We start from the raw sequence: 13788 nt of genomic DNA on the forward strand, positions 1-13788 counted from the left end.
AAAAAAAAAAAAAAAAGAGAGCAGGCTGAGCAAGTCAGGGGAAGCAAGCCAGTAAAGAGCATCCCTCCATGGCTTCTGCATCAGCTCCTGCTCCCTGACCTGCTTGAGTTCCAGACCTGAATTCCTTTGGTGATGAGCAGCAGTGTGGAATTGTAAGCCGAATAAACCCTTTCCTCCCCAACTTGCTTCTTGGTCATGATGTTTGTGCAGGAATAGAAACCCTGACTAAGACACCTGCTTCGAGAGAACAGCCTTAAATTAGACACAGTGAAGGGCACTAACAGCTGCCAGCACCGGCCAGCCCCTAAAATGGGAGAGGACAAGAGTACATGCACGTAGTCCCTGTGCCCTAAGTCTTTAAACTAGACCAGACAGGTCACTTTCATTAGATAATCTATGAACTTCCTTGGAAGCTGGGACAGGAATTACGACTTCAGGAGAGTATTTTATGCACTGCAAGCTTGTATCTTAGTAATTCCTGCCTTTAATTTATATGTAATAACCCTGAACTATGTAACTGCTAGGACTACCCTATTACCAAGCAGCCTTTACCTTCCAGTGTAATGGATCTGAAATCAAAGCACACACTCCACATGCCAGGAAACCTCCCCAAACCCAGGGGCATGGGATGAAGGAAACTATTGTAGACAGCCAGAGAGGAGAGGAGACCAAAGCTCCCCCAGCAATGCCATGCAAGGGTATTTGCTGCGAGGTCTCAGGACACCCCCACTTTCAGTTGTCAGAGTAGAGAGAAAGACAGGGTCCTTACCTGTGAACAGGGGGCTGAAGGAGACCGGGGAAAAGGCACTTTGAGTTCTTGTCAACCTGGGTTTCCTGGGGAAATGAACAGACATGCACTTACATCACTAGGACACGGATTCCAAACGTCCTGAACACAAAGCAAACCCTCTATTACAGACATTGGCAACGCTTCTGTACTAAAGCCTGAAATTGAAAGGAGAATGAAATAATTCAGGCAACTCTTTAAATAGATTTGGCTACTAAGCTCACCAGCCTCCACTAGTTGCCGTAACAATCCCGTGGTCCTGACATGCCCAGCGCAGAGGAGTCAAATACCGTGAGTGGTCATCACTCACTAAGTCGACTTCACGAGGACCACAGTTGCATGTAGAGTTGATCTTCATCTGAAAGCCAGCCAAAGGCTTCAGGCCTGAGCAGCTGCCAACCTGGAGCAAGGGCCTGTGCTCAGGACGGTTCCACAGGAGTCAGGAGCCAGGGAGCATAGCCTGGCTGGAGAAGGGCACTAAAGGATACGCTGCCATCTTCAATCACGAACACCTCTCTGCCCATGGCCCTGAAAGGTGAGCTTGGCCATGGCTAACAGGGTTGTCTTAGGGTAGCTCTGCCCCGCACCCAAGTATACCCTCCCCAGGTCCCGAGTCACACAGCTCGGCTTTCCCGTTCTCCAGAAACCACTTTCCACTACACACCAAGGTAACAACTTATCTGTTTCAAGCAGTTTTTCAACAAACAATGAAGAACAAAAGCTGCCAACACAGACTTTCCAGCCAGAAATGTGTTGAAACATGTTTTTATTCACCTCAAGATGACAAGGATCTTACTGAAGAGGTGGAAACAGGCTCATGCTCACAAAGGGTGAGGGTAAGTTCTGATGACTACATACATTTGTCAAAAATCAGTTAGGCCAGACTGGAGAGGTGGCTCAGCGGTTAAAAGCATGGGTTGCTCTTCCAGAGGTCCCGAGTTCAATTCCCAGCAACCATAAACCATATTTATGCTTTTTGTTTTGTTTGAAACAGAATTTCCCGAGGCCCAGGCTAGCCTCTAACCCACTCAGCAGCTGAAGATGATCATGGCCGTCTTTGCCTCCACCTCTCACGAAGTGGGACCGAGAGTCCCTGTTAGTAGGCCCGGATTTACATTTTTAACTGTTTTAGATGAAATTTCATTCACCTTAATTATGTGTAAGTGTCTGTGTGTGTCTGCACGTGTAAGTACAGGTATCACTGGAGGCCAGAGATGGCAGACGCCCTGGAGCTGGAGTTCCAGGGAATCATAATATTCCTGGTTGGGTGCTGGGAAGTGAACTTGGGTCATGTGCTCCTAACGCAAGCCATCTCTCCCACTCCAGCTTTATGTTTTAATATAGACGCCTGAGCTTCCCAAAACACAATTTCAAAACCAGACTAGGAGGAGTTTGGTCAGAAAGCTGGGAACTGGATGTGGCGCTGTGTACTTAGTCCCGGCTGGCACTTGGGAAACAGAAGCAGGACTACCTCCAGTTCAAGGTCTAGCCTGGGCTGCATAACAACACAACTCAAAAAGAAGAAAAAGGAAAAAAACAAAAACAAAAATAAAAAACCCATGCACCTTCAGTGACACAGAGACAGAAATCTGTGAGCCTAGTCTATAGAATGAGTCCCAGGCTGGCCACAGCTACAGAAACTCTGTCTCACAGAAAGAGATGAACCTCGGGCAGCTCCTTTCTAAGAGGTCTGACAATCCAACCTGAATACACCCACAGCGCACACAGCGGACATGGCCACATTCACAACAAGCTACAGCTACACATGGCCTCCATGCATAAAAGTTGCTCACGACCACAGCTTAGTGCCGACAGACAGCCCAGAGGAAAGTCATGCCCACTGGACATGAACTCAGAGCAGCTGAGCAGCTTCCAAGCTCAGTTTATTTGATAACTTGTGGGTACAACATTAAACTCAGCAAGTAGCAACCCAAAGCACTGGCCTTCAAAAGGTTCACACCTCAGCCATTTGGCAGTTTGCCTCTTCTCAAAGGAAACTGCATCACTCTGCCATCTGCCCGTGCGGGGACGAGTGTCCCCGTGCCAAGCTCTGAGGAAGGGCAGTAGCCAAGCACAGTCTTGCGGGGGCCTCTCACTAGAGCTCATCTTCTCTCCCACTCCCACCCCACCCCACCCCGGCATTTTAAAGAAGAAAAATCAGAGTTTCTAGGATCTAGAAAAAGAAAATCTGAATTTAAACCCAGGCCAAATCATCTGAAACTACTAGATGGTTTTTCTTGGCAAAGATGGCTGGCTTGATGCTAACAGGTGAAGGTAAAGCTGCAAGGGCTGCATGGCTGACAACAACTCTGTGTACCTCCCTCTTTCTCGGGGAGACTCTGCTTAACTGAAAGGCCAGCTTCTCCCTCAAGGACCCTGGGAGCACTGTGATGTCGGTCACTCCCTGACTACCTAGAAGTCTGTCTAAATGGCTGAGAAACAGAACAGTGCAGTAATGACACAGAACTGAGAGTGGCAGTGACCTGGGGACAAAACATGCTGGGGAAAGCAATGCTCAGCGTCCAGACAAAGTACAGATGATGCTGTGCCTACTTACTAAGCCTAATGGTGAGAGCCTGGGGGTGTATTTATTACTTTAGTACAGATACTTTCTATCCTCTTTAATATATAGTAAATATCTAGGATGATAACAACTCATTCCTAGGCTGGCAAGATGGCTCAGCGGTTAAGAGCACTGACTGCTCTTCCAGAGGTCCTGAGTTCAATTCCCAGCAACCACATGGTGGCTCATTACAACCATCTATAATGAGATCCGATGCTCTCTTCTGGTGTGTCTGAAGACAGCTATAGTGTACTCATATAAAATAAATAAATCTTTAAAAAATTAAAAAAAAAAAACCTCATTCCTGGGCTGGAGAGATAGCTCAGCGGTTAAGAGCACTGACTGCAGCCGGGCGTGGTGGTGCACGCCTTTAATCCCAGCACTTGGGAGGCAGAGGCAGGAGGATTTCGGAGTTCGAGGCCAGCCTGGTCTACAAAGTGAGTGCCAGGACAGCCAGGGCTATACAGAGAAACCCTGTCTCGAAAAACCAAAAAAAAAAAAAAAAAAAAAAAAAGAGCACTGACTGCTCTTCCAGAGGTCCTGAGTTCAAATCCCAGCAACCACATGGTGGCTCAGAACCGTCCGTAATAAGGCTCTCTACTGATGTGTCTGAAGACAGCTACAGTGTACTCACATAAATAAAATTAATAAATAAATCTTAAAAAAAAAAAAAAAACTTTGGGCTGGCGAAATGGTTCAGCAGGTAAGAGCACTGACTGCTCTTCCAAAGGTCTTTGAGTTCAAATCCCAGCAACCACAAGGTGGCTCACAACCACCCGTAATGAGATCTGACACTTTCTTCTGGTGTCTGAAGACAATTACAGTGTACTTATGTATAATAATAAATAAATCTTTAAAAAAAAAACCTCATTCCTAAATTACTTCGGACCCTCCTGCCTGATCTCCTCAGTGCTAGGGTTACAAGCACGTACCACAATACACATTATGAAGTGCAACATGCTTGGTTTATGAAGTGCTGGGGATTAAACTCAAGGCTTCATTCATTAAAGGTAAGCACTCTACCAACTAAGCTATGTACATCCAGGCCTCCAAATACACATATTTGGCAGTGCTGGGAATTTAACCCAGGGCTCTGAGCAATCTAGACAAGCACTCTACCAATTAAGCTACATCCCTAGCCCAAATGAACATTTCAAATTAACCCTCCCTACTATATTCATGAATTAGTAATAACGTCCCACATCAACTTGAAAAACACTGGGGTAAAAGTTAAAGTACTTTAACTTTGCCAGTGGGCCACTTTCATCTTAGAACAGACTTCCTGGAGAGGTAGGCTAAGAAGGGTTTGATAGGTTATGACTCAAGTCACTGGGACTTTACACAGAGGTCCTTTGAGTCAGTCATGTCACTGCCTGAACTGTAGGTAAGAGAACACCACTATCCATTTCCACTCTGCAAATTTTCTGCGTTGCAACAGATTAATGAGATAAATGGAGTTAGAAGTGATAGACTAAACAGAACAATAGCACATAGATGTAACCGCTGGCCAGTTTTCAAAGTCCTTGGAACCTAAAATACAAACAATACTGTATACCACTCCTATCCATAAATCCCTTTATCCCTAAAACTTACATGTATCCTTTCCTAAGGCACCTTCCAAACTATGATGCCCAAACACTAGTGCGGCTCCAAAACACCTTTGCCCCTGCTAAGGCACTCAGTGCCAAGTCAGGCAGCCTGTGCCATTTCCAGCACGTCACAGCCAGTGTCTGTTCATGTGCTACAGGCACAAAAACCATGTGTTCATTTTTACTTCCAATACACAGACATCTGTGCAGCAAGGTCAGATCCAAAACTCTGTTGTAAACCGACTACAAAACCGACAGAGGAGGAACTCCTGGGGAAAAGCCAAGGGCCACAGTCTAATCCAAAAACCTCAGGAATGACACTGGCAAGAATGTTAAAGGCACAAGAATCAACTGGATAGACAAAAAATTTAAAGCCAAGGAACTTATTCTGTGAGAGCTGACAACCACAAGCAGTGTGTAAGAAGATAGTTTGAAAGGCCAATAGAACATGAGACAAAAACCCAAACACAGCTTACCACATGACAGTATCACCTTGCTTTCAGCATGCCATGTCGTGACTCAAGACCCCTTTGAGTCTGGCTGAAACGTCCACACATGCCTGTGATTCCAGCACTTGGGAGGTGGAAGCAGGAGATTCAGTTCAAGACTAGCCTGGAGCATATCAGAGTAAGTCTGAAGCCATGCTGGGCTGTACAAGACCAGGCATAACGGTATACACATCTATAACCTCAGAGCTCAGGAAGCTGAGACAGGAAGATAACTTGGCTAGTCCAGACTGCATGGTAAGACGGTATCTCAAAAGGACTGGGTAGGGGGGTGGGGGTAGAAAAAGACAAGGGGCTAAGGATGTAAGGCTGGATCAGCTGTTACTTGCTGCTCCTTCCAGAGGATACGAGTTTGGTTCCAGCACCCAAGTTAGGCTCACAACTGCCTGAAATACCAGACCTACCTATGGGATCCAATGTCCTCGTCTAACCTCATCAGGCACCTACATATGTGTGCAAGGACATACAGACATACACATTTTAAATCTTGTTTAATAAAACCAAAAGTAAGAATAAAGAAATAAAATAACAGCCGGGCAGTGGTGGCGCATGCCTTTTATCCCAGCACTCGGGAGGCAGAGGCAGGCGGATTTCTGAGTTCGAGGCCAGCCTGGTCTACAAAGTGAATTCCAGGACAGTCAAGGCTACATAGAGAAACCCTGTCTCGAAAAACCAAAAAGAAAAAGAAAAAGAAATAAAATAACAGCAGTAAAACACACCCTTCCCCCCAGCCCCCAAGACCCAAAGAAACAGTAAGTTACTGCTGTCGGCCAAGTCTACCCACGACAGCAGGGCCCCAAACTCATGCCAAAGCAGCCTTACCATCCAGAATTGCACCTTTTTTCCCGCAAACAAATCAAAAATCACTACAGAACTACTTCCATTTCTCCACTGCACAACCATGGAGACGGCCAAGAACAGCCTCAACTGTCAAGCTCAGTAGACAAGCCCTGAGCAAGGCATCTATTCCCAACCGAGTGTGTATTATGTGATGACTCCACAGGGCAGATACGTGCGAGTCTCACCGACTCTGAAGGGAGACAATCAGCTCAACATATGTGAAACAGACAAGGGAACTCCACTGTTCTTCCTGAAATAGCAAAGTTATATATTATAGCCAGGCCGGCAGGCATGAAGCCCAGCTTTCTGAATTTTGACATATGTGTGGTACAAGGCCTCGCCCAGCTCGCAGGAACAGAAAGCTGATTAGCTGGCAGGCTCAATCCTCCTTCACTTTAGAGTTCTCAGAGTGAACTCATACTATTATTTTTTTAATAGAAGAAACATTTGAAACAGGATCTTTCTATGTATTTCTGGCTAGCCTGGAACTTGTTATATAGACCAAGCTGTCCTCCAACACAGAGATCTGCTCATCTCTGCCTCCTGGGTGATGGGATTAATGGTATGTGTACCACCATGTCCAGCTACATTTATTTATTTTTAAGAAATTGGGGCCTTTAATCCCAGCACTTGGGAGGCAGAGGCAGGCGGATTTCTGAGTTCAAGGCCAGCCTGGTCTACAGAGTGAGTTCCAGGACAGCCAGGGCTATACAGAGAAACCCTGTCTTGAAAACAAACAAACAAAAAAAAAGAAACTGGGGGTGGGTGCAGTCACGTGGAGGTCAGAGGTCAGTGCTCCCCTTCCATCACAGGAGTCGCAAACTGGCTCAGACTCAAGTCTTCAGCTTTGCAGCAAACACCTTTATCTGTTGATTTATCTTGCTGACCCTCATACTACTCTTTTGCTTTTAAAGATTTATAGTGTGTGTGTGTGTGTGTGTGTATGTGTATACATGTGTGTGTAGATGTGTATATATGTATGTGTGTGTGTGGATGTGTATACATGTGTGTGTGGATGTGTATACGTGTGTGTGTGTGTGTGTGTGTGTGTGTAGATGTGTATACATATGCCTACTGAGATCAAAAAAAGACATTTGATTTCCCTGAAGGTGGAGTTACAGATGGTCAGGAGCTACTGACCTGGATGCCCAATCTGTGTGGGGGGGAATCAAATGCTGGGCTTCTACAAGATCAGCAAGTGTTCACATCTTCTAAGCCATCTCCAGTCCCCCCCAGACCTCCTTACTACTCTTAGGACGTGTATAGCTAGGCAGTTCTACTTAAGAAACATCCACTGCTAAGCCTTTTGTTTTTTGTTTTGTTTTGTTTTTGTTGAGACAGGGTTTCTCTGTGTAGCCCTGGCTGTCCTGGAACTTACTCTGTAGACCAGGCTGGCCTCGAACTCCGAAATCCTCCTGCCTCTGCCTCCCAAGTGCTGGGATTAAAGGCGTGTGCCACCACTGCCTGGTCCACTGCTAAGCCTTATAAAAATGACTGTTAGGAACATCCCATCGAAATCGATAGCTGTGGGAACCACAAAGATGGGAAAGGTAGATGCTGAGCAGAGCAGAGAGAATTATGCCTAGAGGCTACCGTAAATGCCCCAAATTACATAGCAAAGACAGCAGAGCCCATAATTACCTTCAAGCAGCTCAGACACAGAAGCCTCTTAACTGGCAAAGGGCTGAGTCTCCTCAGAGCTTCAGGTGCCACCATTTAAAGCCAGAGACCAAGTGCAAACTCCAAGCCACTGCTCTTCCCAACATGAGAGGACATGCTTAGGAGACACAGATCTACAGAAATCACAACTACCCTGGCCAGACTTACCACAGTTCTCACAGCCTAGAGGCTGCCAGGAAGACTGGCACAGAGTAAGTGTGGAGAAGACAGCAAGCAGCACCAAGGCTCAGCACAGAAAAAAGACCCAATTCAATCTTAGAACTTCTCCTCCAAAAAGCATAAAATATTCCATACAGTTTTCACATCTTCCCTCTACTCCTGTAAGGACATGAACAGGACAAGTCACAGCTATCCCACTTCACAAATGAAAGGGGAGGACAAAGATGACAAGTCTGCCCTCCATACCACAGCTAATGCTCAACTTCCAGACAGAAAGAATCCAGACTTTCCTAATTCTCTATACAGCATGCTGCCTCCAAATAGCAGTCAACCAAAATGTTTACACACAGATACCTAGCTCTTCTCCAATCCATCCGAAAAAGCTCTTGGACCAAGAACTGTATTTCTTCACTGCCCTGAACAACGCGTCTTTGCAGAGGCGCAGCCTGATTTGCTCTGCAGCAGAAATCTGTATTGTGCTTAGAGTAAGGGTTGGTGACAGAGCAGCCAATGGCCATTAAATTCTGCTTCCAAGGCAAAACACCATACAATGGTATATGCCTTTTCCACTTCCTAATCTATTAGACGCAGCAGCTAATTTCACGCCACACCTCATACTTGTCGTCTTGGGAATCTTAGAGCAAGTCCTGGTCAATGTGGAACAAAGGCAAGACAAACCACAAGAAAATTATCAATCCATCCTATGCCATTATCCACAGCTCCAACCCTGCCCTCACCCTCAGCTAGTGCAAATTTCATCCACATTGGCAAGTGGAGCATCAAATACAGAACCTACCACTGTGGGGGATGGGGATTGTTTCAGTAACCACACACTTTTCAAGACCTAAGCTCTCAGCAGTAATTCATTCTCTCTCTCTCTCTCTCTCTCTCTCTCTCTCTCTCTCACACACACACACTAATAAAAACAGGCCCTACCTAAAGGGGTAGACACAGGGACAACAATCAAGGCAAGGATCTGGGTTTGGCCCATGACACAGATGTTCAGAAATGGCAACAAAGCCAAAATAAGCCCACACCTTTTATCTTGGAGAATTCAAGTTCCCTTGAAAATCCATGTCCAAGAATGGGTGGTTTGTGAACGAGGGTAAACTAGGAAGCTTTAAAAAAAAAAATAAAATTGGGCCCAGATATACTTATCTTTCAACATCCCCTACCCTCCAAGATTCTAGTGCTCAACAAAGTTATCAATGTATCTGCTCTTTGCGCTTGGTCTGTCACTGTCTGTATGTTTCAAGACTACATCACAGAAACCATACCAAGACCAATTTCAGTCAGGCACAGGGGCCGCAGGCCTGGTCCTTGGGAGGAGGTAGGAAGAAAGAGCAAGAGATCCAGACCAGTCTGCTACACAGTGAATTAAAAGCAAGCCTGATCAACATAATAAAAACCTTGTCTAACAAAAAAACTAAACAAAACAAAAGCCACCAATTCAAGTTTAAAACAGATTCAGAACTACAACTCACAAAGTTATACCACAAGGTAAGACTCATTCATGGCTGCAAAAGCTGACAGCTTTCTAAACTGACACTACAGAACTATGACAGTCAAAAGTCTAGCCACTTCTTAGAAATTCAGGGGAACAACTCACCATTTAGTTTGAAATTGCCATTAATTGGACTAGAAGTCACTGTGTATACCTCACCTAGAACTCTCACCTCCGTGTGAAAGTGAGAGAGTAAGAACAATGCCATTCAGAAAGTGGTCAGCACACAGGCTTTAGACAGCAAATATCCAGGAACAACCAGAATATTAAGAAGGGAGCTGCCCAGCTAATTGCTGGCCAGACTCCTCGGGCTATTTGCAAGCATGTACTTGCGAAGAGAGTGAAGGCAGGTGCACTGAGAGAACAAGCAAGATGATCAAGATAATAACAGGCAGGTGATTGACACCAGCTTTTCGGCCCCAAGGCCACACATTTCCAGCAACCTCCAGCAAAGGTAGTAATAACAGACATGGGAGGGGTGCTTAAAAAGTGGGGCCGGTACAAGGGATGGAAGGTGAGGCCGGGTTTCAGATCATTCCCAGCAAGAGATGCTAACCCACTGAGAAGTGTCACAGAGTGTGAACTCTCCGAGAGTTGAAAGCTGTTTCCACAATTAGCTCTGATCTAATGCGAGATGTCACCACCTTTAATCCCAAGTGTCTGCTTCCTCCTGAAGTCCACAGCTCGAGAACTAACAGTATCGTGTTGGCAGTAGGGGAAAACGAGGGAAATGAAACAAGAAATGGAACTTTGTCGCCTGCCCACCCCCAACCCCCAAGCCAATCTCACCTCCCCGAATCCAGCTCCCGGACCGCTGAGCCTCCCATGTCTGTCAGGCTCGCAGCTGAAGCTGCCAGATCTCCCGAAGGCCTCTTGCCGGTCCCATCCCCGCCGCCCGAGCCGCCGTTACAGCTCTTCGTGCGAAACAGGCGACTGAGGCGGATTTTGAAGGAGCCCTTCCGAGAAGGGCCTGCGAGGGGCCGGAGGGGCCCGGGAGGCGGCGGCGGTGGGGGAGGTTGCTGCTGCTGCTCCCCTCGGCTCAAGCGCCCTGGAGGGACCAAGTCCTGCAGCGGAAAGGGCACCGGGGGTAGTTCGGGACCCGGAGGCTGCAGAAGCAGCCGGCCACCCACTCCTCCTCCTCCACGGCCGGGGCTGCTGAGCTCCTCTTCCGAGCAGCTGTTAGTCTCCAGGCTCTCGGCCTCCGATTCCAAGCCTTCCAGAACCAGCAGCGCGTCGCTCGTCTCCGTCGGGTCCTCCCCGGCCTGCGGGGCGGCAGCAGGCGGCGGGGGTTGCGGCGGCGGCGGCTGCGGGGGACACGGGCACGGACAGCAGCCTCCGCCGGCAGTCTTGATCCCCGGCCCCGCCGGCTGTCCGAGCCCCAGGGCCGCCAGCTGCGCCTCTAGTCCAGCCACGGGACCCCAGGTCCGCTCGAGCGCCAAGCCCGGCGGGAGGGCCTTGGGATCCAGCGCGCAGCGGTGCCGGGGACACAGCAGTTCCGAGGGTCCTGGCTCCCGGGCCGCCTCCGCGTCCTCCTCCTCCGGCGGCCGCCCCACGTTGCGGAACACCATCAGCTGCGGCGGCCGGGCGCCCCGCGAGCCGGGCCGCGCGAGGAAGGGTGGTGGCGGCGACGGGCCATGGCCGTGGCCCGGGGGCGGCGGCGGCGGCGGCGGGCCTGGCTCGGGGGCGGCCTCTCCATAGCCGAGGAGGCGGCTCAGGACCCGGTACGAAGCGGCCGCCGCCGCCGCCTCACCGTCCCGGAGCTCGGCCCCCTGCATCGGGGTGGCGAAGGGAGGGCGGGCGGCTGGGAGCCGGGCTGGGTGGGGACTAGGCCGGGCCCCGCCGGAGCCCCGCCCGCCGCGGCCCCCGGAGCGACAGCGCTAACGGCCGCCGCGGCCTCTGCCTCATAGAGGGGGCGGGGGGGGGGGGGGCGCGCGGAGCCCAGCGCGAGCCCAGGCCGCGCGCTGCCGCCGAGGACCGCCCCGAGACGTCACTTCCTGTCCAGGGTCCGCCCCGTTCCCCTAGGGTACGCAAGCGTCGGTCTCCACTCTGCCTGACGTTTCTCTCGGCACTGGTAGCTATTGGCCGACCGCTGCATCTGGGGCCTCCGTGGTCTCCGGCACCGACCCCTGCTTTTTCACTTCCTGGGCGCCCGGGCCCTGTCCACCATCCTGTGTAGAGCAGTGCAGGCCTCGGGACCCGGGTCTGGACCTGGGAGAGGGTCGTGGACCTTGGCACTGTCTCGGGGTCTTGTCCTGTCCATGCTGCCTGGAGTGTGTGACCTTGGCCAAGTCATTTCATTACATCTGCATCCTCTTTCCTAGCATCCGATGAACTGTGGAATGACTACATGAAAATGGGTTGTAGAGCCTGAGGTGTGCTCTTCCGTGCCAAAACAACTGATTCTTTGAGAAGACAAGAGTGTGTATATAATTAGCATAATCTCATCATGAATTTGAAATGAAGAATGGATATACACAATTCCAAGAAATGAAGATATACAATAGCCAATTCTGTACGACTGATGGCCAAATACATCCTTCCACTGATTGTTGTCATAGTGTATGTCATGTTGAGGATAGAATCCAAGACGTGGCACGCTCTAAGCAACAATTCCATCACCAGACCTCATTCCCAGCCCTTCCCAAAATGAGGACAAGTGACCAAGGAGTGCAATTGTAACAAGAATTTTTACTAATATTTTCCTCTGTTGATGAAAGAGAACAGTGAAAAAGCAAAACCTGATCAAATCATCAATCATGGGGGCAACTTTGCTGAGTCAGAACTGGTTTCAGTGACGGGGAGAGTTTCTTCCAACCTTTTTGTGCCATTGCTAATGTAACGCCTACAGATAGATGTACAGGAGATGTAAATCAGAATCGCTCTCATAATCTCCATCACTTAAAAAGATGTATGTGTATGCATGCACATATGTGTGCAGAATCCAAGAAAGGGTATCAGATCCCCTAGAACTTAATTATTAGCTGTCGTAAGTCCCTGGACATGGGTGTTGAGAGCTGAGTTCTGACCCTCTGCAAGAGCCGAACAAGCCGTTATCTGCTGAGCTAGCTCTCTAGGCCCCTCCATCTCTTTCTTTCTTTCTTTCTTTCTTTCTTTCTTTCTTTCTTTCTTTCTTTCTTTCTTTCTTTCTAGACAGGGTTTCTCTGTGTGGTCCTGGCTGTCCTGGAACTCATTCTGTAGACTAGGCTGGCCTCGAACTCAGAATCATATCTGTGCTGGGAATGAAGGCATGTGCCATCACCACCCAGCTCCCCATACCCCTTTTGTTTTTCAGACAGGGACTCTCACAAGTATCAGGACTTAAGTTTGGATCCCCAGCACAGTATAAAAGCCAGGTAGAGCAGCATGTGTCTGTGATCTTCGCACTTGATGTGGGGTGGATCCCGGAAGCTCCCTGACCAGTCAACCTAGCCAGATTGATGAACTCCAGAATCAATGAGGAACAGGCACATTGCAGATCCATCTTCCCAGCCCAGTGGGGTCATTCTGAAGTAGAAATTTGCTCACAGCCTGTGATTGTAAAGATGTATTTACATATATTTCTCTGCACACCAAAAGACAGCATCAGACCCATTACAGATGGTTGTGAGCTGCCACGTGGAGTCCTGGGAATTGAACTCAGGACCTCTGGAAGAACAGCCAGCACTCTTAACCACTGAGCCATCTCTCCAGCCCCACAGCCTGTGATTGTAGTTGTTCATGCTTTCTGTATTCTTAGGATGGAGAGAAAACCCTCTATGTGACATATAGGGCCCTGATGGTCTTGCCCTGCCTACATCTTACTCTTACACATTCATTGCCCACCAAGCTGTATCTTGTCCATCCCCTGCTGTTCAGTTCTGCTAACACTGTTCTTTTTAAGATTTATTTATTATTATACATAAGTGCACTGTAGCTGACTTCAGACGCACCAGAAGAAGACGTCAGATCTCATTAAGGGTGGTTGTGAGCCACCATGTGGCCGCTGGGATTTGAACTCAGGACCTTTGGAAGAGCAGTCAGTGCTCTTACCTGCTGAGCCATCTCATCAACCCAGTAACACCGCTATTTTCAACATTCATGGGCATTCTTCTGTTATTTGCCACTGCTACCCCTTTTTTCTCCAGCAGTGTCAGGACACAAATCCAGTGTTTATATCTCCA

At 48.6% G+C, this 13788-nt stretch overlaps 1 protein-coding gene across 2 annotated transcripts in view; it reads right to left on the reverse strand.

The window, feature by feature from the left end:
- Socs7 (suppressor of cytokine signaling 7) overlaps window positions 1-11510 on the reverse strand; it is a 36161-nt gene extending 24651 nt beyond the window's left edge. For both annotated transcript variants that reach the window (XM_029483627.2, XM_021176739.3), the window contains exons 1-2: window positions 10418-11510; window positions 770-834 (exon numbers count right to left, since the gene is read on the reverse strand). In XM_029483627.2, the coding sequence (XP_029339487.1) occupies window positions 770-834; window positions 10418-11403 (1051 nt within the window). In that variant the 5' untranslated portion in view covers window positions 11404-11510. The remainder of the gene's footprint in view (window positions 1-769; window positions 835-10417) is intronic.
- Window positions 11511-13788: the final 2278 nt, after the last annotated feature.

Source organism: Mus caroli, unplaced genomic scaffold (assembly GCF_978045245.1).
Source record: "Mus caroli unplaced genomic scaffold, Mus_caroli_1 scaffold_13, whole genome shotgun sequence".
Taxonomy (NCBI): domain Eukaryota; kingdom Metazoa; phylum Chordata; class Mammalia; order Rodentia; family Muridae; genus Mus; species Mus caroli.